Source organism: Clinocottus analis, unplaced genomic scaffold (assembly GCF_023055335.1).
Source record: "Clinocottus analis isolate CAN_PGR_092001 unplaced genomic scaffold, fCliAna1.0.p SCAF_5, whole genome shotgun sequence".
In the NCBI taxonomy this organism is placed as follows: domain Eukaryota; kingdom Metazoa; phylum Chordata; class Actinopteri; order Perciformes; family Cottidae; genus Clinocottus; species Clinocottus analis.
The window spans coordinates 20,302,507-20,326,099 of record NW_027176207.1 but is presented as its reverse complement, the minus strand read 5'-3'; the positions used below and the strand labels follow the sequence as shown (position 1 = coordinate 20,326,099).

At 44.6% G+C, this 23,593-nt stretch overlaps 1 protein-coding gene across 6 annotated transcripts in view; it reads right to left on the bottom strand.

Moving 5' to 3' along the window:
• Positions 1 to 12,219, bottom strand: part of tcf7 (transcription factor 7) — a 60,463-nt gene extending 48,244 nt beyond the window's left edge. For all 6 annotated transcript variants that reach the window (XM_068601195.1, XM_068601189.1, XM_068601192.1 and 3 more), the window contains exons 1-3: positions 11,685 to 12,219; positions 11,252 to 11,321; positions 9,782 to 9,888 (exon numbers count right to left, since the gene is read on the bottom strand). In XM_068601195.1, coding sequence (XP_068457296.1) covers positions 9,782 to 9,888; positions 11,252 to 11,321; positions 11,685 to 11,867 — 360 coding nt within the window. In that variant the 5' untranslated portion in view covers positions 11,868 to 12,219. The remainder of the gene's footprint in view (positions 1 to 9,781; positions 9,889 to 11,251; positions 11,322 to 11,684) is intronic.
• Positions 12,220 to 23,593: the final 11,374 nt, after the last annotated feature.

Here is a 23,593-nt window from a genome sequence, read left to right as displayed (position 1 = left end):
CACACACACACACGAGAAGAGGCTGATGAGGTAATGTCCTGGACGCTTTGGGGTTGTTTTCTGTCTTGGTGGTAATCACGGACAGTTCCTGCTCGTGGAAATGTTCCAGAGGAGCTTTCCTGGAATCCTCCTCTCGGCGTGCGACGCGTTATTTTTGTTTTATCATTTCTATTTTTGGAAAGTACGCACGTTTTTGACGCAGGGCGCTTTGTGAAACCGTTCAGTCTGACTGTCGACGGCAACGGAGAGGAAATGAAACGAGACTTTTGATTCCCAGAGGTCACGTGACTTCTCTCTCTCTCATAATCACTGTCTCTTCTTTCTCCACGAAGGCGGCTGCTAATCTGAACTTTCCCCATTGACCTCAATGTTATAACACAAAGAAAGAAACACACATTCATAATAGGATTAAAACCGACATGAATGTGTCTTCTGGTGTCATCTGTGTGAATGTTTTCTCCTTTGTTCTGTCTTCTGAAATTCAGATTTAACAAATTTCCTCTATTCGTAATCTAAATAAGTTTGTTTTTGATGTGTAAAGAGCTTTAAAAATGCACAATATAGCGTTGAACCATAAGATACTGGGAGAAAACGCTTCTTACGTCCCTTTGCTCTTTAATTATTTATTCATTTTTAACAACTCGGAGGATTTGAAAGCCAGAATCTACGTTTCATGAGCTGCAGTTTGTCGATTCGGGCGGATCTGAAGCCGTCACACGGGAGGAGACGTGTTTGTGGCACGCTGACCTACTAACTGTGTGTGTGTGTGTGTGTGTGTGTGTGTGTGTGTGTGTGTGTGTGTGTGTGTGTGTGTGTCACCATGCAACATGAAAACAATGACAGAACAATGCACACCCACACACAAATGTTATTGATTTAGAGTCAGATTCTTCATCCTTTCGTCATTTTAAATGTGTTGTAAGCTGTTTTTTTAGGTTTTCAGACTGCAACACCACAGATGTGTATTAAAAAAACTATGTTTTTGGACCGGACAAGGGGCGACATGCAGGGCGACGTACACAAAACAACGTCACAAAGCTTCCTGGAGACTTTTAAAAAAAGGTCAGATGGGGAAAACCCGCTGACTTTAACCCTAAAGGAAGGCGACCAGAAATCAATTCAACACCTTCACACTGACCCGCTCTTCTCCTTCTCTAAGGGGGGAAATCCAGAGTTTCACCCGAAGAAGGGAGCCCAAAATCAGATACAATATCTCAGTAACGTGCCCTTTTTTTTAAGCTCGCTCCTCTTCTGTAAACACTGCCGAATAAAAGACCAAACTTTGACGCCATTGATTTAATAACAGGTCTCACAGATCAGCGAAGCAGCTCCAATCCAGATGTGTGTGTGTGTGTGTGTCTGTGTGTGTTTACAGAGAGCGAGAAAGAGACAACGCTCGGCACTGATTAACTACGAGCTGAAAACACACATCTGGGCGGTCGGGGCGGCTCGCTCTGTCAACAGCGGAGCGGGAGAGAAACCCTGCGTGGTTTCGCTCCGCCGGCCAATGACTCACCTGGGAGCAACATCCCCGCAAACTGCTTCACACACACACACACACACACACACACACACACAGAGAGACACACACACCTTATGAAGGCCTCGCAGACGAACACCGGAGCCTAAAACAAAGAGTCAGAACTCGTCCTGTGACCTCTGACCTCTGCTGTAAAAGCAGCAGATCCTCACATTTCCTTTCACCCGTTTTAATGACTTAAAAAATAATAATCTGACACACACACACACACACACACACACACGCCATAAGGGCACAGCAGGGTGGAGGTGGAGGTGGAGGTGGAGGGCGTTCCCCTCCAGCATCAGAGCGGAACGGGACCACTGAAGCGCCGCTCGCGCTCTCAGAGGAAAACTTCAAGAGGCCGACGGCGGCAACAAGTGGAGCGCAGATGGAGAAAGAAAAACATGTCCGACCTCCGGCGTCATCCTGGTGGACAGGAAGCGTGGGAGGAATTATGGGAAATGTGGTCCTAATTTACACCGACGCCGCCACATGAAGCCACCGAGCGTCTCCTCTCGTGTGTGTGTGTGCGTGTGTGCGTGTGTGTAGTAATGGATGTGACGATGAGACTTCATGGTGTCAATCAAAAACAACGAAACACACACTTCCTTCGCCAACACCTGTGTTTTTACTGTTCCCCTCCGTCCATCTCCACGTCTGCGCCGGAAAGGAATGAGTGGATAAATAATTACAGGTGTAAACACCTCGGGGCCGTCTGAGGAAGAGGAGGAAGAAGAGGAGGAGGAAGAGGAGGAGGGGTTCTCCTCTTCTTCTATCTCTCTCTCTCATATTTCATGTCCCGCTTCGAAGCCTCAAGTCTACCTGAGACCACACACACACACACACACACACACAAATATATATAGACACACACACACACAAATATATACAGACACACACACAAATATATATAGACACACACACAAATATATATAGACACACACACGAATATATATAGACACACACACACAAATATATATAGACACACGAATATATATAGACACACACACACACATATAGACACACACACACATATAGACACACACACAAATATATATAGACACACACACGAATATATATAGACACACAAACACATATAAACACACACACAAAGACACACAAACACATATAGACACACACAGATACATATAGACACACGAATATATATAGACACACACACACACACACACACACACACATTGACACACACAGACACACGAATATACATAGACACACCCACAAATACATATAGACACATACACACGCAGACACACACACACACACACACAGTACATACATTCATAGTGTCTTCACTTCCTTCTTCCTCTTCGTGCACACGGACACTTGTCATGCACACACACACACACACACACACACAGTTAATTGTGTTTCATAAAATAAGAGCGTTGCGTTACGTTTCAGTCACAAATGAAACGATGAACTAAAACATTGGAACTCGTCGGCTCTCATCAGGACACCGAGTGAAGCCATTATTAAAAACACTTTCTTTCAAATTAACACTTCTGAAGGGCAGTTTTCAAGTTTTTTTATAATCCTACTGTGGTCCAGTTGTTGTATTTATCAACACAAACGTGATGACATTTCAACGGGGAAGCTTTTCGTAAATCTCGACACAAAGAAAGACTCGTTTGGAGAGCGATGGCGTGGATTTGCCGTCCGACAATCGGCCTAATTAGCCTCCATAATCTGAGACTTTACACGCGCGTAATCTCACACTTACGCTAAGACTCTTCTTAAAAGAGAGCAACACGAGCGCTCCCTCTGAACCTTTGACGTCTTCATGAACCGCATTTACAGAAGAGATATTTTGGAGATGCGAGAGTCTCGTTCCCGTCGAGCTTTTGCCGCCTTTCTAGTGAAAGCTGCTTTTCTTCCAGGCCTCTTAAATCCTTTATCGTAGCCAGTCAGAGGCAGGGAGGCCCCCGCGCCGCTCATCCCTGCCCCTGGGTCTGCGTGGTGGAGGTGGTGGAGGGGGATTAGGAGGGAGGCCTCGGCCGGCGTCGCCGCCATTGTTTCCCGAGAGAGAGAGGAGAGGGCTGGAGGAACGAGCCCCCCGTCAGCGCTGCGACACAAAAGGAAACCAGGAAGTGGCGACATCCGAGAGGCCCGCGAGCGCACACACACGCCGCTACCTTGATGTCAGGAGGAGGAGGAGCTTGTTAACACCAGCTGATTTATGAATGGACATGAGGAAGAGGAGGAGGCATCTGATAGCACCTGATAGCATCTGATAGCACAAGCTGATAGCATATAATAGCATCTGAAAGCACCTGTTAGCGCCTTAAAGCATCTGATAGCACCTGAAAGCACCAGCTGATAGCATATGAAAGCACCTGTTAGCGCCTTAAAGCATCTGATAGCACCTGATAGCATCAAAAAGCATCTGATAGCACCACCTGTAAGAACCTGAAAAAGCACCTGATAGCATTTTAAACCACTTGATAGCATCTTAAAGCATCAGATAGCATCTTAAAGCATCAGATAGCACCACCTGTTAACACCTGGAAAAGCACCTGATAGCATTTTCAAGCACTTGATAGCATCTTAAAGCATCTGATAGCATCTTAAAGCATCTGATAGCATCTGATAGCACCTGATAGCACCTGATAGCATCTGATAGTGCCTGATAGCACCACCTGTTAGCACCTGATAGCATCTTAAAGCATCTGATAGCACCTGTTAGCACCTGATAGCATCTTAAAGCATCTGATACCACCTGATAGTATCTGATAGCACCTGTTAGCACCTGATAGCATCTTAAAGCACCTGATAGCACCTGATAGCATCTTAAAGCACCTGTTAGCACCTGTTAGCACCTGATAGCATCTTAAAGCATCTGATAGCACCTGTTAGCACCTGATAGCATCAGAAAATATCTTAAAGCATCTGATAGCACCTGGAAAAGCATCTGATAGCATTTTAAAGCATCTGATAGCATCTGATAGCACTTTGTAGTTTAACTTTATTGAAGAAAGTGTACATATTGTAAGTTTCTTTGGGTAAAAGCGTCAGAATGAAATGTAAGAAGTGAAGCGGCGACGTGGAGCTTCACTTCTCCACCAAATCATAATTAAAATGAGAGCAGCTGTTGAAGTGGAGGTTCACCTGCTTTGATCTGGACGTTTGGCTCAGAGAAAGTTGAAATGCAAAAAAAGTGGAAATGTAAAAAAAAAAACAGAGAGATAAGCGATGACAGTTTCGCCCTCTGCCCTTCTTCCCAAAACGCGTCACCAGAGTCTCTCGGCGGTTTTTCCCGTCACTTTTTAAATTTCAGTCCGTGAAGTGAAATGTCAAACAAAGCGGGAAAGTCCCCGAACAAGACGACGCATGTGAACTCCAGCCAGCGTGAAGAAATGCAGCTGAAGCATCTTTTCAGAGGACGAACGCGTCGTCCTCTAAATCACTGAAACACCTTGAAGCTGCTCTGAAGTTTAATCCTCACTGAAGTTATTTAAAATGAAACAAACTGCTGCAGAAGGTCAGGGATTAAAATCTAAATACACAGAATATATAAACAGCAACAACCAAGTTCACTGTTGTAGTGCTACTCTACTTTGATGACACACACACACACACACTCATATAGACACACACACACACACACACACACTCATATAGACACACACAAACTCACAGACACACATATAGACAAACACACACACACACACACACACACACACACAAACTCACAGACACACATATAGACAAACGCACACACACACACACACACACACACACACACACACACACATTGAGACAGACAGACACACACAGACACATTTAGAAACATGCACACACGGACAGACACACACACATACATAGATATATACATACATACACACACACAAACGCACATATAAACAGACAGACTGACACACACACACACACACACACACACACTTATATAGAAACACACACACACAGACACACAATTTGAAGAACTTGTACTTCTTGTCAGTTTCTTTGGATAAAAGCGTCAGAATGTAAGAAGTGAAGCTTCACATCTCCACCAAAGTACAATATTAATAAAACAACGAGCTGCTGCGAACGTCACAGAGTCATGAGGTCATGAGGTCATGAGGTCATGAGGTCAGAAGGTCATGAGGTCAGCGTGACACAAACACATCAACTCTCTCTTTATCGTGAAAGAGTTTAAACGCTCTGATTTGACCGAGCGCCGTCTCATCGTCTGGAGAAAACAACACACTCTGATCACTTCTGGAGAGGAAGAGGAGCAGATGAAGAAGAGCAGAAACCCTCTCTGTCCATAACCAACACTAATGCGTGACGCCGTGAGAGGGGAAGCTCTGCTGTGTGGAGGCAAAGATGGAGAGAAGAAGAAGAAGAAGAAGAAGAGGAAAGTTGGGAGGAAGATGGACGGACGCTGACGAGAGAAACATACACAACACTCCCCTCCGCCGGGGTTTGACTCCTCCAGACGACAAAAGACTCCTGATCCCTTCAAAAACAGGCTGCTGGTAATCCACTGCATTGTGCACAGAGCGAAGGTCTGACACACACAGACACACACACGCGCACACAGCAAACATTAACACACAAAACACACCATGAACTCTGGGTACAAACACAGGCCTGCGGCAACAAACTTGAGGAGAAAACATGCGGATGAAGACACACACATACAGAAAGTGGATTGAACTTGGGACAGTGCACGCACACACACACACACAAACACACACACACACACAAACACACACACACACACAAACACACACACACAGAGCTTTGTCGTATCTCTGAGCGGCCTCTTCCTCCGAGAGGACCGCTGATATCCGACATTAATGCAACAACGGGAAGCGTCCCGTGAAATGTGTAATGGGGGTATTATCATGAATGGGGATAAGGGTGTGTGTGTGTGTGTGTGTGTGTGTGTGTGTGTGTGTGTGTGTGTGTGTGTGTGTGTGTGTGTGTGTGTGTGTGTGTAGCAGCAGAGATTAGACGCTATGTTTTTTGTTGCACGACGTGTGAACATTAATTCCAGAACAACACGATTTGTGATTATTATTATTATATTTGTGTGTCTGTTTCAGACGTCGTGCTTCGGGTGAGCTTGTAAATCTCGTGTTAATCTTTTTCAGAACAAAAAAACAGAGGCGGCTGGGATTTGTTGTTGTTGCTGTTGTTGTTGTTGTTGTTGTCGTCCTTGGACAAGTTTTCCAGGTTCCAATGCAGCGAGGTCATTATCAGTCTGTCTCTTCTCTGCAGTTTATTAAATCATTTATTTATTCTGAACTCATTTCATCTCCGACGAACGAGTCCAAGGGCCGTCTGTCGTACTGAATATATATATATATATATATATATATATATATATATATATATATATATATATATATATATATATATATATATATATATATATATATATATATATATATATATAACCTGATCTCATCCCTGACCCATGAAGCTGCAGCTGTTGGTGCTGAATCAGCTGTTTTACAGCGATGAACAAAAATCGCACACAAAAAAAACACAAATCCTCCTAAAAACTGTGTGTCCTCCTGAACACAGGAGGACACGCAAGGAAACACACAGGGAGACACACAGAAGTACAGGAGGACACACATGACACACAGAAGGACACACCACACACAGAAGGAGACACAGGACACAGAGAAGGAGACAGAAGACACAGAGAAGGACACACACAAGGACACAGAGAAGGAGACACAAGACACAGAGAAGGAGACACACAAGGACACAGAGAAGGACACACACAAGGACACAGAGAAGGACACACACAAGGACACAGAGAAGGACACACACAAGGACATAGAGAAGGAGACACAAGACACGGAGAAGGACACACCACACAGAGAAGGAGACACACAAGGACACACAGAAGTACAGGAGGACACATATGAGGACACAAGGACACACAGGAGGACACAAGGACACACAGGAGGACACAGAAGGACACACAGGAGGACACAGAAGGACACACAGGAGGACACAGAAGGACACACACACACACACACACACACACACACACACACACACACACACACACACACACACACACACACACACACACACACACACACACACACACACACACACACACACACACACACACACACACACACACACACACACACACACACACACACACACACACACACACACACACACACACACCACCAGCAGCAAAACCCCAAACAGACTTTCCCGTGAGTCTCTCCAGCCCTTTAGTTTCCTCTCTCAGCGCACCACCCGAGCCCTCCTCCACCTCCGTGCTCGGCCCTTTCAAGTGGCAGGTAGACGGTAGACGGGGGGCCGGGGGCCCGATCCCCGCCGCCGCCGCCGCCACTGCCACCGCCTCGCAACCCGGCGGGCTAATTACACACGGGGAGCGGCAACAAGTGAGCATTGTGTGGAGTCTCCAAGACACACAGGGGGGAAGAAAGTGCTCTTTATCTCGCCACCGCTGACTCCACCCCTCCCTCTCCCTCCTCCTCCTCCTCCTCCTCCTCCTCCTCACCGCCGCCTTCCCCACCCTCAACAAAAACACAAACCTCCTAAGGAGAGGGATTGCGGTTGGGACTCCGGGGTTTAGAGGAGGAAGAAAGAGTAAAGATGCTTTAGGAGAATAAGATCCACTAGCAGCAGCAGTTCATTCATGATGCATTCACAGTTTGAGGGTCAGCCGGAGGTAAAATCAAATATCACACACTCATGACACAGCAGATTATATTCCCTGACTCCTCAGGAAGTGGCTGTAATGAGTCAGTGGGTGAAGGACGTCATCCCGTCACAGCAACGCAGCCTTTAAAACGCTTTTAACGACAAGACGACAGCCAAAATCTCAGAGAATATATATAGATATACATCTCCAAAATGGACGCCAATGGGTCATTTGAAGCCGAAGCGAGGGCACAAACAGGGTTTCCCCTCATTCATTTTATAACATTTAATCCAACTCCATGCACAGAAGCAACGTACACGCAACGCTTTTAACGTTGTCCAAGAAAAAGTAGGAAGTAGGAGACAGTCTGCAGACGATACGTCCGGTTAAAACCTCTCACGACGTCTCTGGGTCTTGACCTCCACTTTGACCTCCTACGTGGTTTTTTTCCCCCCATGACGCAGCAGATTCCTCGTGTTCGATCAGCCGGCGGCGAGCGTGACCTCACGAGCGAGCGAGCGTCTGGTCTGGAGGAGCAGGAGGGCTTCGTTCACGCCGCACGTGAAGAAGAAGAAGAAGAAGAAGAAGAAGAAGAAGAAGAAGAAGAAGAAGAAGAAGCATTCGGCTCAAGCAATCGATCGGTCGGTCTCGCCCTCGGTCCGTGGACACGGGGATCTCGCTGGGTTTCCCGACGGGGATTTCTAGTATTCATTCTCGCGCGATGATGACAGCCATCAGATACCAGACTAGTCGTCAACAACAACAACAATAACAACAACAACAAACTTCTTTTGTGAAGCCGCGGCGCTCGAGGAGCGGAGAGCAAGTTTTGAGGAGGCGCTTCGGTTCGGGAGGCGGGTGAGCCGGACCAGAACACATGGTGTGTGTTTGTGACTGATTCACAGTGATCTCACACACACACACACACACACACACACACACACACACAGGAGTCGACCTTTACCGCCTTAATCTACACGTTTGAGGCCTGAAATGACTTGTTTCTTGTTCCTCGGCTTCATTCTTGATCTGAATCACATATAAACTATAAAAGCAGTCAAACTATGATGAATATATTACAGCACGTGAAAGAGGAAGAGGTTTTAAATTAAACTTGATTTATCCATAAAGAGCCATCAAAAAAATGCAAAATTTGTGTATTGAAACTTTTTTTTAAACTATATTTTGTAAGTAAAATGTAAAAAAAAACAGCACTTTTGAGGCAACAGTACAACGAAGTCCAGCAGTGACTTTTAAGAGCAGATGCACAACGAACAGCAAATTATGCAGAAGAAGCATTTACGACTTTTATCCCAAAATACCAAAACCAACAACAACAACACGCCCGGCACTTTCTGGCTCCTGACGATCTCTTTGCATCCCCCCCTCAAAAGCAAAAGAAATGAAAATACTCTCCAGCAGCTTCACCAGACTCGAACCCACACCCGAGTGCACGCTTCAGTTCCCGGTTCAGCGTTTTGGACTCGACCCCAGCAGCCGGGGACGTAAACACAAGGCCTCTCGGGGAGGCCCGACCGGCCGCTCGAGAAGAGGAAGAAGAAGAAGAAGAAAGAGAATAAAGGACTTACATTTGGAGACACCGAGCTGTTGGGGAGGTAGGGGTCCGGCAGCATCAGGAACGGGTAACCCGGGTACGCCGGCGTCTTGTACATGCCGCCATCCTGCTGCTTCGACACTGCCGATGCACGACGGAGCGAGAGAGAGAGAGAGAGAGAGAGAGAGAGAGAGAGTCACCACCACGAGAAACATCGAGAAGTGAACTCACAGTGACAGAAGATGGTGTTTTCTTTCAATTCAATGCATCCGAAGCGTTAAAAAAAAAGATTAAAATGGGATTTAAATTGATGTAAAAATGGAACCATTAAAAGACTGAAACTCACTCTCACAACCCTGCGATGACATTTATGTGCCGCGGGATGGAAAAAAGAAAACATCCAAAAAAAAGTCGAAAAGGTTGTTGTTTTGTTTCTTGGAGCGGGCCGAGTGTTTACAAGTGTTTACAGGTCGTGTGCCAGCGTGAGCGCGGACTGCGACGCTGCAGACAAAAGCGTTGACGAGCATCACCTCGCCTGAGAGGCGTGAACTCCTGGAGCCTATGTGTTAATGTATCTCCACCAGCAGCACCACCAGCAGCACCACCAGCACCACCAGTTAGGCGTCAGCTGGGAACACTGGAGACTTTTTTCACCGATCCCAAAACTTTTTGCATGAAATAATCATCCAGGGTTGGTGTAGAAACTCCTCTTTGTGTGAGTTTTTTGTGCATATTTCATGAAGATTTCGCCCCAAAGATTTGGTCGGGTTACGCAACAGCGTACACACACACACTCTCTGCACACACACACTCTTCTCTGTGCATGGGGCCTTGTTGCAGGCAGGCAAAGTGGGGTTGGCTCTGTTCTTTTTGGGTGGCAAACCGCGAGGGACATGCGTGATCATGGGCCTCTGGAGGGCCCCGGTTCAGGCACTCGTCTGGCAGAAGCTGACGAGACGCCGCACATCCCAAAAAGCAACGAGACGCAGTCGGCACACGAGCATAAAGACAGAGCTGAGAGTCAAAGAGGCGACTAGTCGCTCGTTCCGGTCTCAGTGGACGATGCTGAATGACGTATTTCAAAGACGTTTACGAGCGAAGAAAAAGACGAATGAGAATTTAGCAGAAACTATTTTCACCTCTGATGCTTTTCAAAAAAAGTAGAGAGACTTCCACAGGTGAACTTGTTTAAAAAGGGGGGATTTAAAGAGTAGACAATCCAATATGTGACACAAAAAAAAAACACAAAAGCTAAATCAGGACCCCAAAAAGTGAAATATCAGAGGGATAAACCAGAGAGCTGGACATCTTTTGCAGTGTGCAACCTGGAAAACCAAACTCTTTGAAGTTGGTTTTTAATGCTGCAACACGTGTCCTCGGCCTCACTTTGACACAGTGGGGGGGTCTCAGCTGCTTTCTCAGATAGTCGTGTCTACAGAGCGTGAAGTGTGTAAATGTGCTGGGTTTTATTTTTTTTTTTATCCTTCTTTCTTCTCCTTCTTACCTCCGTCGTGATGCTGCCGGTGTTTCTCCGGGAAGCCCCTCTGCTCGCCGTGCTGTCCCCGTCTGACCGCCTGGAAGGAGACCGACAACACAAACACACACACCGGGGGTCACACACCGACAACCGACAACACACACCGGGTCACACACACACACACTCTCCCCCCACAAGAGGAAGAAAAAGGCGAGCAGAAATGACCACGCGAGTGTTGCAGAATATCAAAGAGACCGACTTTTAAAGCTACCTCATTAGACTTTAATGCGTTCTTTTTTCTTTTTTTTTAAAGTTACAAAGTAGCCACGCACAGCGGGATTTACGCCTTTTTTCTAGGTTCATTCAACGCAGCTTTTTACTACAAAAACAAGCCTTTCCACACACACTCTTTCCGTGTTTTACACACTTTACACACACACTCTCCGTGCCAAAAACCTACCGCTGCGTTCGGACTTTGATTTATTTCCGACTCGTTCACCAGGGAGGACTTGAGGTCGGCCAGGTCTCGCTCCGTGAACGCGTTTTCCTGTATTTTCTCCTCCTGCTCGCCTTCGTCTTTGAACGCAATCATCTCATCGTTGGCTCCCAGGTCGTCCCCGCCGCCGCTGCTGAGCTGAGGCATGTCTGCGTCTCCACCCGCGTCCACTTGCAATATGTATATATGTACAAGTGTAGGAGAAGAAATTTAAAAAAAAAAAAAGAACCACACAAAAAAAAATTAAAAAGTATAAATGACACGACTTTCTCCTTCTTTCTTCCCTCTTCGCCCTGTTATAGTGTCCTCGGCGGCTCCGGAGTGAACGAACCCCCCGTCACATACAGGGGAGGAAAAAAAAAAAAAAGCCCCCCCAAAAAAAAAGTTGCGATGTGTTCGTGTCCCCCCGGCCGGCTGCTCGGTGGAGCGCTAATGTTCCCCTACAACAGCAAACAGCTCATTTGAGCCCAAGACAAGGCGACGAGTCCCGACGATCAAAGGGCGCCGACCGGATGATTGACAGGTCCGATGACTTGTTGGGGGTTCGTGCGATTGTTTCTTCAGAGAGAGAGAGAGAGAGAGAGAAAAGCAGAGAGAGAGAGAGAGCCGAGCCTCTTAAAGAGACATCGCCTCCCATGAGCTCAGGCGGTATTCATGACTTGGAGGCGTGTTCACGCGGCGCGCGCTCCCCACGCTGGTGGCGGCGTGTTTTTTTTGCCCAAAGGTATACGTCACTGAAGGTAAACAGGTGAAGGGGAAGACGAGAAGCTGCAGGTAAAATGTTGATACTGGTCAAAGGTGAGGTCAGGACGGCTCATTGCAACTATGTGCTCTGGTTTCAGGAAATATAATAAGTTAAGTTGAGTTAGTTAAGTTAGTTAAGTTGAGTTAAGTTGAGTTTAGTTAAACTCACGTCAGAGTAGCGTTGTTTGCTCTGTATTTAGGTAATTTATAATTAACCTGTCCACAGGAGGCTGGGACCAATTACACTTAAATATATAAATAATATAATAGTGTTGTTCATAATAATATAAATATAAACAATTACAATCATACTAATTATCATAATCATAATACTAACATAAATGCCATAAAACATTCTGAGTAAGAAACACTTTGTAAAAAAAAGTTTACTCTTTTCTTCATAACTCTAAGACTTAATAAACACTAGTTATCTTTTCATATAACATATATATGTATATATATATATATATGTCCAATAATTAATTTAATAATTATATATTATCACACACATAATTGTATAAAGCAGTATGTGTATTGATGTGCTGCTATACGAGGACAAACATGTATTATTAAACAAATTATACGTTTTCTATTAAAATGTTGTTCTTCAAATTTAGTGTAATGTTTATTTTCTGGGGATAAAAGTTTTTCATAAAAATGTTAGACATTACTGGGTTTTTTGCATTAAATACTTTTGATACTTAATTACCAATTTCATAATAATATAAATACTTTACTTACACATTACTTTACTTAACATTTCAGATTAACTTAAGTTTTAAGAAGACATTTTTGAGTATTTTTTACAGTGTGATATTTCTACATTTATTACTTTACAGTAAATACTTCCTCCCCTGATTATTCCCAAAGGTCGCTGCAGTTAGAGGTATTTTTTTAAATTCAGTTCATGTTTTATATCTTGAAATAGCAACAGCTACCAAGTTAATAAATATATGTCAATATTATTTAAAGACACAGGCATATTAATTGTGAAATACAAAAATTTAGATTCCCTTTATCAGCTACACAGCTGATAATATATATATATATATATATATATATATATATATATATATATATATATATATGTATGTATGTATATATATAACCATTTTAAATAACTAACTTCTGCATTTGATTGCTATATTTTAATTGCTATACTTTAACTGTGAAGTATATTAAACGAGTATATAATTTAAATATATTAAGGAATATACATTAAAATGAAAAGGGTGTGAATTAACACACACACACGCGCACACAACAACAACAACAACGTGACTTTCACTTTGTGTGCGCTTTATTTGGCTCATGAAAGTCTGTTGTAGCCGCTGACCTATCAGCTGCCATCGTGTGCCTGAGGCCCCGCCCCCTAACGCACGTGATTGGCTCACATTAAAAAAGCGCATCTGCTCGTTAGCTCTGGATTTAAAGGATCAACCTTTTATCGCTGAGGCGAGAAATAAAGATGCAACCATGCTCAATATCAAAAAGTTATCATTTCTGCAGTTAGCGAGCTAATAACTTTGGTAATTATGCGTCGTGAGTTCATCCCAGCTGTCCTCTTTTGTAGCGGCTGTCGTCTCACTGTTGTTAGTTTTTCCCACATTTTGGAAAGCGAAAAAAAAAAAAAAGCTCCTCATTTGCATCGGAGTAGAAGTGGCAGCTCCGGCAAGGAGAAGAGAAGAAGAAAAAGAGGAAGAAAGAAAGAAACTGCAAAATGTAGGACATTCTGTGAAGAAGAAGAAGAAGAAGAAGAAGAAGAAGAAGAAGAAGAAGAAACATCAGACGGCGCGGCGTGCTCATCAATAACAGATGCACTGCATGTTTCTGACTGGTCCTTACATCCCACAGATTTTGTAACAGCCTCCAAAAACAGCAAAAAGTGTTAGCGGTTGCAACTGCTTGATTTTTTTTTGGAGGAGGAGGAGAAGAAGAAGAAAACAGAGTTCAAAGATGTAGAGTTGTGATGTCTTATCAAATCTTCCTCCCGCCGCCGATGCATTTTTAATGCCGGTACAGTAGCCGGTCTTCAGCTTCAGTTTTTAATTGAGAAATATTTATACACTCCCATGCTGTGACTTAATACTTGACTTAATCTGAGTCGGTCGCCTTGAATGAACAACGACGCTCCACAGCTGGGACGCCGAATTAAATACAAACAAGAAAATGGGCTGCAGGTATTTGCATAAAGCCGCATATTTATACAATATCGTCGATGCATATTAATAAAAAGATTAAAATGAGCGGATTTAATGTATGCAAATCTAAATTATAAATGAGTTGTTTAAACTCCTTGTTTATTCGCCTTGATTAAATATAGACAGCTGTTTTTTTTTCTTCCTTCTTCTTCTTCTTCTTCTTCTTCTTCCCCGCTGCGGCGGCGCGGGGGCCGAGCGGCCTCCTGAGCTCGGCGCTCCGATCCCGGCACAGTTTCCCATGGATATCGCCTCTGATGGTGGTACGCTGTTCGTCACGAGGGTTCACAGGTTCACCTGAGGCTACAGTCTGTCTGTCTCCCCTCTCTCTCTCACACACACACACACACACACACACACACACACACACACACACAGACACACACACAGATACACAAAACACAAAACCAGAAATAAACACACTTTCTGCACACATCTCTGTCTCTCTTGTAATACTTCGAGGCGCTCTGACCTACAAATAATTTCTCTCTCTTTTTATCTGTCACACACACACACACACACACTCTCACCCCCTCTCACACACACACACACACACACACGCTCTCTCTCTGTTTTGCTTTGAGCTGTTTGATTATTCTCGTCAGATCAGAGTCATATTTTAAGTTCACACCAGCCAGACCAGAGTTTTTGTGACACACACACACACACACACACACACACACACACACACTCACACATGCGACATCTTAAACTCGACTGACTCAACTGTTGTGACATCACACGTCATCTGCCGGCAGGAAAGGCCAAATAAGGAAGGATGAGCAGAGAGATAGAAAAGATAAACCGCCCGCACAGAAGACAAAGAAGGGATGCGTCTTCGTCGTCTTCGTTGTCTTCGTCTTCGTCGTTGCGGTGACCCCGAGGTGAGGTTTTCTCATGCAGACACAGAGGCTGCGCATGTCAGAGCGAGACGAGGACTGTGGCTGTTCTGGTGATGCAGAGATGTTTCTGCTGATTGGAAGCTGACGGGCCTCCAGCGGCGCCGACACACCAGAAACATTCAACTCGTGTCAGAAAGATTCTCGCTGATCGTGTTTCAGTTTGGGTTGAAAACATTCAGCGTGCCGGTTGAAATGTACGGCAAGCAAGAAGGAAAGTACGAAACATATAAATATTCTGTTGTTTTTGAGTGAGTCAGGACCAGACGGCAAGTTTACGGAAGCCAATGTGGAGGCTGTGACTCCTCTGGTTGTATAGAAGTTCATGCTTCATGTGTTAATGATGCATTCTCTCTCCTGACAACCTGTGGTTGTATAGAAGTCTGAGCTTTATTTGTTAAAGCTGCATTATATCTACTGACCACCAGTGGTGACTCCTGTGGTTGTATAGAAGTATATGCTTCATGTGTTAATGATGCATTCTTTTGCCTGATAACTTCTGGTTGTATAGAAGTCTATCCTTCATGTGTTAAAGCTGCATTCTCTCTCCTGACCACCAGGCGGCAACTCCTCTAGGTTGTATAGAAGTCTATGCTTCATGTGTTAAAGCTGCATTCTCTCTCCTGACCACCAGGCGGCGACTCCTCTGGTTGTATAGAAGTCTATGCTTCATGTGTTAAAGCTGCATTCTCTCTCCTGACCACCAGGGGGCGACTCCTCTGGTTGTATAGAAGTCTATATAAGTGACTCTACTTCTCTCTTGATGTATTTCCTCAGTAAACATTGTAAACATGAGTTTATGTCTCAATCTCTAGTTGCAAGTCTTCTTCTATACAGCATGATGTTCATTTAGTACATTATGGTAATTTGGAGTAAAGGGGACGCTTTAGGGGCGGGGCTACAAGGTGATTGACAGGTCGTTACCAGAGTCGTCCGTTAACTTTAACTCGTTCACAGTGTGTTTTAGTGCATGAAAGTTAATTTTAACGTTTTCTGGCGCCTCCTAATGTCTCACACGGCGTCTGGTTGTGCTTAGCTCCGCCCCCTCGTGCCACTTCTTTTCGCCAATAAATAAATAAATGACAGCGGCGATAGTAAATACAATCACGGTGCAAATGAACGATTACTCCACCGTCAGCGTGTAAATGATTCATTCATGAGGCGACCGTCAGAATAAGTGCTTTTCCGTCGCTCCGGTGGGGGAGCGCTCTTTCTTTAAGTTGTTTTTTTTTTGACGAAGATGAATCAAAGTTGGTTGAAAAACAGATTATATACTGAGCTTTTCTACAGAAACATCAGGCGCATTAAAGCGGCAGAGTAATTAAATCATGTCCTTTCATTGGGGTGAAGCCACATCCAAGCCAACGGCTCTTAACTGGAACCACTTGTGTGCTTTTTATTGGTAGTTTTCCTACAATCAGAACCATGTCCTCCAGTGGAACGTCCACCAAATGGCTTTTAACGGTTTTATTTTGTTTTTGACTCCAGCGTCAAGTATATTCAGAGAGATTAAAGATTAGGATTATGTTGCAACAACATGGAAAGGTTTAGGGAAGATGTTGTTTAGGTTTCGTGCAGCAGATTATTGAATTAATCTCATTTTAAACGGGTCAAATGTTACCAATTTAACAAAGAAACTTCCCCAGTTTATGACTTACATTAAGTTAATTACTTTTTCTATATCAAGTTTTTTTTTTAAATGTTATGTTTAAATCTGCAATTGAGATATAGGTGCTAAATATTTTTTTTCTGCATTTTCTATTTAATTTTAGATGCATTTCCAGGATAAAAATAGTGTATCGTTCTTCATTTTGTTGACATAAATGAATCAAAGGTTCTTCATAGCTTCATAGAGAGAATGTTGTTTATCTCTGTGTACCACAAAAAATATGTCAACAGCCATGAAAAAAAATATTTTCACCACATATTTGGGAATAAATTGTTGTGTAAATCAGGCCGTGAATGATGTGTGAACAAACCTTGAGAATACAGACGGGAATGAAACCGTGAGGTTTGGTTCAAGTGGAGATTTCAGAGGTGTTTTGTAAATTTGCATATATTTTTGGTAAATAGGGTAAAAATATGAACAAATAGATATCAACATGAAACTTCCCCAGTTGATTACTTTCATGAAGACACTCATTTTTTGTGTTACATGTTTTCTTTTGAAACGCCTTAATGTGTTTTTCTTGATGTTTTCCGCATGAAAAACAGTGTTTTCACCTGAAGTGTGTGACCTTACTGCCCTTCACCAGCGACGTTGTCCCACTTATCCTCTCACTCGAGTCTCCAGAGACGACCTGCGTTTGAGATCTTGAAAACCTCTTTACATTAGCGCAAACGTTTCTTCTTTTTAAAAAAGGAGATCATTTGGAACAAAGCGGTCGACTTAAGTGGTGCATTGACGAGATGCCACGTGTGAAGGGGGCGGATGGATGACCTTCGAGTCACTGCAGCGTCTCTGAGAACTCAAAAAGCAGTTCCCGTCGAGGAGGGGCCTTTGAGCAAGGCACTCCACCTCCTCCTCATCTCTCGTGAAAGGGAGAGAGAACGAAGTGAACTCAAAGAAACAAACAAAAACAACTTGGTAACGCTGTGCCAGATAACGAGGCTCGTTCAACTTGGAGTTGGCTGATTTAAATGTGTCCGTCTCTTTTGATCCCGGCCCCTGTACCTCTTCGTTAGCTGCTTATCAAACATTTATGAGCTGATATCACAAATCTGCGGAGGGCTCCGGGGGTAAAAATCAACAAACACAAACAGCGAAAAAGAGGGGAAGAGCTTTGAAAACCAGAGAGAGAGAGAGAGGGAGAAGGAGAGGGAGAGAGAGAGATCAGTGGACGAAGACGCACATTCACGGCTTTGAATCTGGAGCGAAATGAATTGAATGAGGATTTTTAATCTGGTTTTGAGCAACTTCATAAAATAAATGGAGAACGTGAGCAGATCACGTGACAAAAACAGAAAGCGATGGGTCACTTTTAACTTTAAAAAAAAAAAAACAACCGTGAAAAAGTCGGGTGATAAGCCGCTCCTACCTCCGGTGGTTGTCCCCGCTGTAGCCAGCTAGCGCTGCTGCTAGCTCCCTGCTGTCCGATGCTGCTAGCTCCCCGCTGCTGCTGCCGCTACTGCCCGAGTCTGGCGTCGGTGCCGCTACCGTCGGTGGTTGTTGGGGAGCTAGCGGGTAAACTAGCGTTAAGCTAGCAGAGAACCAGCAGCAGCGCTAGCTAGCTACAGCGGGGAGCTAGCGAGGACAGCCACCGAAGGTAGTAGCGGCTTGTAACCCGACTTTAACTGTACAGAACAGTTTTCTGAGGCCTTGATTCCTGTGTAAAAGATACTGCTCTCTCTCTTCTTTCATGGTTGTTGTTGTTGTTGTTTGGAAGCAACTACATCTCAGCTTGAAACAAAAACCCTTCAGTGCGCCCGCACGCCGCCCGCTCCCTTTGTGTCCCCGAGTGCTCCGAAGGGAAGGAGCCGTCGTTTGGAACGGCTCCAATCTCCGCTCCGGTTCATGAACTTTTTTAAAAGAGACGCGCATTAGGGAATCAGGCCCCCGGCTTATGGAGAGCAGCCCCGATAGCGACAGGAAGGAGCTCGAACACAAACACAACAACAGGTCTGACTCGCCGTGAGCTGATTGAGGCGACGCTCCGGGTGCAGGCGTCAGGTTTGAAGGGGAAGATTTATTTATTTTTCCCAAATGCACCTCATGAGTCATGACAGGTCGTTTGCTGTATTTTGTACGTTTGCATTTTTTTTTTTAACACTCCACACGATGTTTCCTGCGTCTCTTCATGCTCCCACGTTTGGAGGGATTAATGCTGCGTGAGCATCCTCGCGTAAATTTACTCGCTCGACTATATGTGGTTTATTCAAGGGGGCGTGGCTTATCTGCCACCATGGAAACAACTGCTATTTCTGCTTTTTACTTGGTTTGTGGAAATTTCACAAACGTCGGGACATCAGACGCCCTCATGTCATCCGCGCCGCCTGGCGGTAATTTGCGTTGTTTCCAACAATTTGCGTCCGTGCATTGACTTTACGTGAAATGACACAAGGAAAGGAAGCGTGGCAGCCATTTTGAAGAGAGAAGTTAGAGTCAGGCTAACGAGACCACTTAGAAAAAAGGCGTGGCTGAACGAGTCACATGACTAGCGTGTAAAGCTAAACCAACAAAACATTCCTGTGCTGTGATTGGTCGATATCCCCTACGTGAACCAGGAAGTAGAAAGGCGGCCGGTGTTGACTCACGAGAGCACGTTCTGTGAAATGTTAGCAGATTTTGGACAAGACGGACGATAAAATACTCAAACAACCGCCGTGCACACTTTAGGGGGAGAATTGCATAATGCAGGGATGTGTGTGTGTGTGTGTGTGTGTGTGTGTGTGTGTGTGTGTGTGTGTGTGTGTGTGTGTGTGTGTGTGTGTGTGTGTGTGATAACAACGCTCAATCAGCAACAAGGAGAATTTGGAGAAAGGAAAAAAACGAAATGAAACCGCTTTCTTTTTGCTTACAAAAGATAAGAATGATGATGATGAGGAAGAGGAGGAGGAGGAGGATCAGACCTTGGCCTTTGGTCTGCAGGTTACAGTGCCCTCCACAAACACACACACACACACACACGCACACACACTGTGCTCACTGGCAGGGGAGACGTGCTGTAATCTGGGAGGCAGGGAACAAAGGGCCTCGTTAATGCAGAGACTCGCAGGGGCCTTTGATGTGGAGCCAAGCCATTCACTCCTCGCTTCTCACACACACACTCACACTGACGCACGCACACACACACACACGCTGACGCACACACGTATTTACAAAAACACGGAGACATGCATATGTGTACACAGAGGCACGCACCAGGACGCACACATGCATCCCTTTTACCGCAGAACGCCTCAAACACACATTTTGGGGCAAGAAAAAAAACACAAAAACGCTGAAAAGAGTGTGGTGTTCCTGAGCCGAGGCGGCGTGGCTGCTATTTAAAGCTTGATACATTAGATTCGAATCAGCCGACACACACACGCTCACACACGCTCACACACGCGCTGATGAACCACAGCGCTGCAGCTCGGCTCAAAGGAAACTAACTCTTTTCTTTTTTTCCATTTCAGTGCACATTTTCACACGCGTGCTGATGTCAATTCCCATTGTGTCATTTAGAGGAAAAAGTAGATTTTAGCTGGTAAAATAAAGGAATTAAGAAGTTGCACACGGCTAGAAAACTGGAACGCAAGTCTAGCAACAGGAGCAGTAGTTGTGTATTTGTGTTTGTGAGGCGTAGTACATGTAATATTTACACATGGTGAGGTGTGATGCGTTGTCTATTCTTCTTTTTCAGAGTTTTGAGACAAAGTTAGGGAACTTAAACGCATCACAATTATATACAAGGAAAGTTTAGTTCATGTGTTTCGCGTAAAACTGTCACTGAAATTATCACAGTACCGTAAAATGATAATAATTAATGGCTTATGTATGTGTGTACAATACAAAAGTAAATGGGAAAATTGAGAAAATAAACATTTTTCTTTTACAACTGTAGATATTCAGCATATAAACCTCAAATGTATATTTTCACTGAAACGTTCCACCAGAGAAGCAAACAATCATCGCGCTAACACATGCTAGCCTTTGGATCTTAGCATTCCAATGCTAGCATTACAAACATTCATCTTGCTGACACACGTTAGCATTATGACACTAGCATGTAGCTCACTGCTGAGCACCACTTAAATGTGATGTATTGTTCCCTTTTGTTCATTTGCATCTCATCCTTGTTACTACACTCATGCCTTTTAAGTATTTAAGATATATATATATATATATGTTTAAAACTATTCTACGTTTTCATGGCGGCGGCTCTCGTGATGCGGGCGCTGCAGCCGCCTGGCGAGCGAGGCCGAGCTGTTGTTCTCGTCTCCGCTGCACCAGCCTGGTATTAGTGGTGAGCGTGTTCACCGCAGCCCGAGAGGCTTCTCGCCCCCGAGCTCCGTCTGCCAGGACGCGGCGCGCGGCGGCGCGATGCCGGACGTTTAGCGGTCGCAGCCTGGATTCACTCTGGACCCAATTAATATTTAGCTTGATGTGCTCGGTTTACGGTTCTTCTTTGTACCTTTTTCAATTTTTCAAAGAACACAATCATCTGCTTTTAATGGGGAGACCACATTGAATATGACAACATCTTTGATGGTTGTGGCAAAGTTTATGACGTGACTCTTTGCTGACACACCCGGTCCTCGTTCATTAATGTAAAGCGACAGTTTGGCTCTGTTGTCTTGCATTAAAAAAAAGGATTACTTTGTGATTAAACAGCTTATTACTAGCTAAACACTTTTCCTCAACGGTAAAAACACAGAGGCTTAGCGCCGCGGTCGCCCTCGGGATCAGCTGATTTCCTCTCTTACGTTTCTCTCCTTTTGGGAAGAGCTGCTAAAAACAACAACGGCTAAGACTCGTAGCGCTCGTAGCGCTCGTAGCTTCCTGTGAAAACCAAGTTGTTTAAAGCGGTCGCTGAACCAAAACTCAACATTTATCTTCAGCGAGTCCACCTTTACACATCGGTCGACCCCAGCTGGCCAAGAAAGAGGCTGGGGGGGAAAAAAAGAAAATGACTTTGTAACTGGCACAAGGGGCTTGTGGTTGATGCTAATGAGTTAGCGTTAGCCATGCAGAGTCCCCAGATGGTCCATTATGTGTGCGACGCTTGATTTAAACGGTCGGAGAGAGAGAGTGGGTGGCCACGACCGTAATGAAGCACCGGGCCGCTCATGATGACCGGTGACCACACACACACACACACACACACACACACACACACACACAGAGCTGTTTCTCATCACTCAGAACTGAACATTAATTTGTTTTAATTCAATGGGAAACCATCAAAAGTCGCTTAATGTTTGTCTAACTGCTGCATGGGGCTCGGAGGATAAGAAACAGAGCGGAGACCTACATGTCTGCAGCACACACACACACACACACACACACCGCTGACAGCAGTGACACACCAGACAATTCACCTACAATGACAAGGAACAAAACTACGACTAAAATCACAAATTACAGCCTCCACAGATCCACCATTGTTCGCTGTCTTTGGGGCTTTTTCCAAAAAGAGGAAAAAGAAAAAGAGGAGCGTCACAAATCCAGAGAGAGATCAGAGCGCTCTCAAACTAAGCCTCCATTTACTGAGATGCAGGCCCATTAAAAGCGTGCGTCCACAGTGGTCTCTTTCTAGTGGCGAGTGGGCGGCTCCCAGTCCCGCAGTTGACAGCTAGCAGCCGATTCTGGGATCAGTTTTTCCGCAGCAAAGGGACTGATGTGGCACAGAGGAGGATGTGGACTCCTATGATGGATCATTGTTTAGGTTAGGGGAGTGGGTGTGTTAGCTGTGTGTGTGTGTGTGGGTGTGTGTGTGCGTGTGTTTCCATGCCAGTTCATGCAGTTGAAGATCAAGGGTTTCACGTCCGTGCACACATGTGTGCAGACGAACATCTGCATTGGAAGCAGCAAACACATGTGAACTACACGTATGTGTGTACATGTGCACACACACACACACACAACTTAAACACACTTAAATGAAGTGGCAGAAGGTGGAGAAAGGGTAATTTCCTCACCCTCAATCAGGATCCGTTTTCTCGCGTTGACATCCTCTCCAATGAAAACCTTTCAGCTCCATAATGGGTCCATTTATTTTAAAAAAAGACAAGTTTTCAGATATAAGATTTAATAACCAGCCACACATACACAAGTTAAGTGATCTCTCAAGGTGATATTAGTTCATATTTTACTTTGAGTACACGCATGAGTACAGATTTCCTTTATTTAAATTGACATTCTTTGCTCCCTGTCTCCTTTATTGTACAATTATTTGACGAATAAATCAAGTCGTCTGCATAATAGTGTTTATGTTCCACCAGAGGAAGACAATCTGTGGCTGGAAACATATCAGCTATGACCACATGAATATATAACATGACAAATCTGCTGGAAAATTGAAGCGGAAGAAGAAATTGTATGATTATG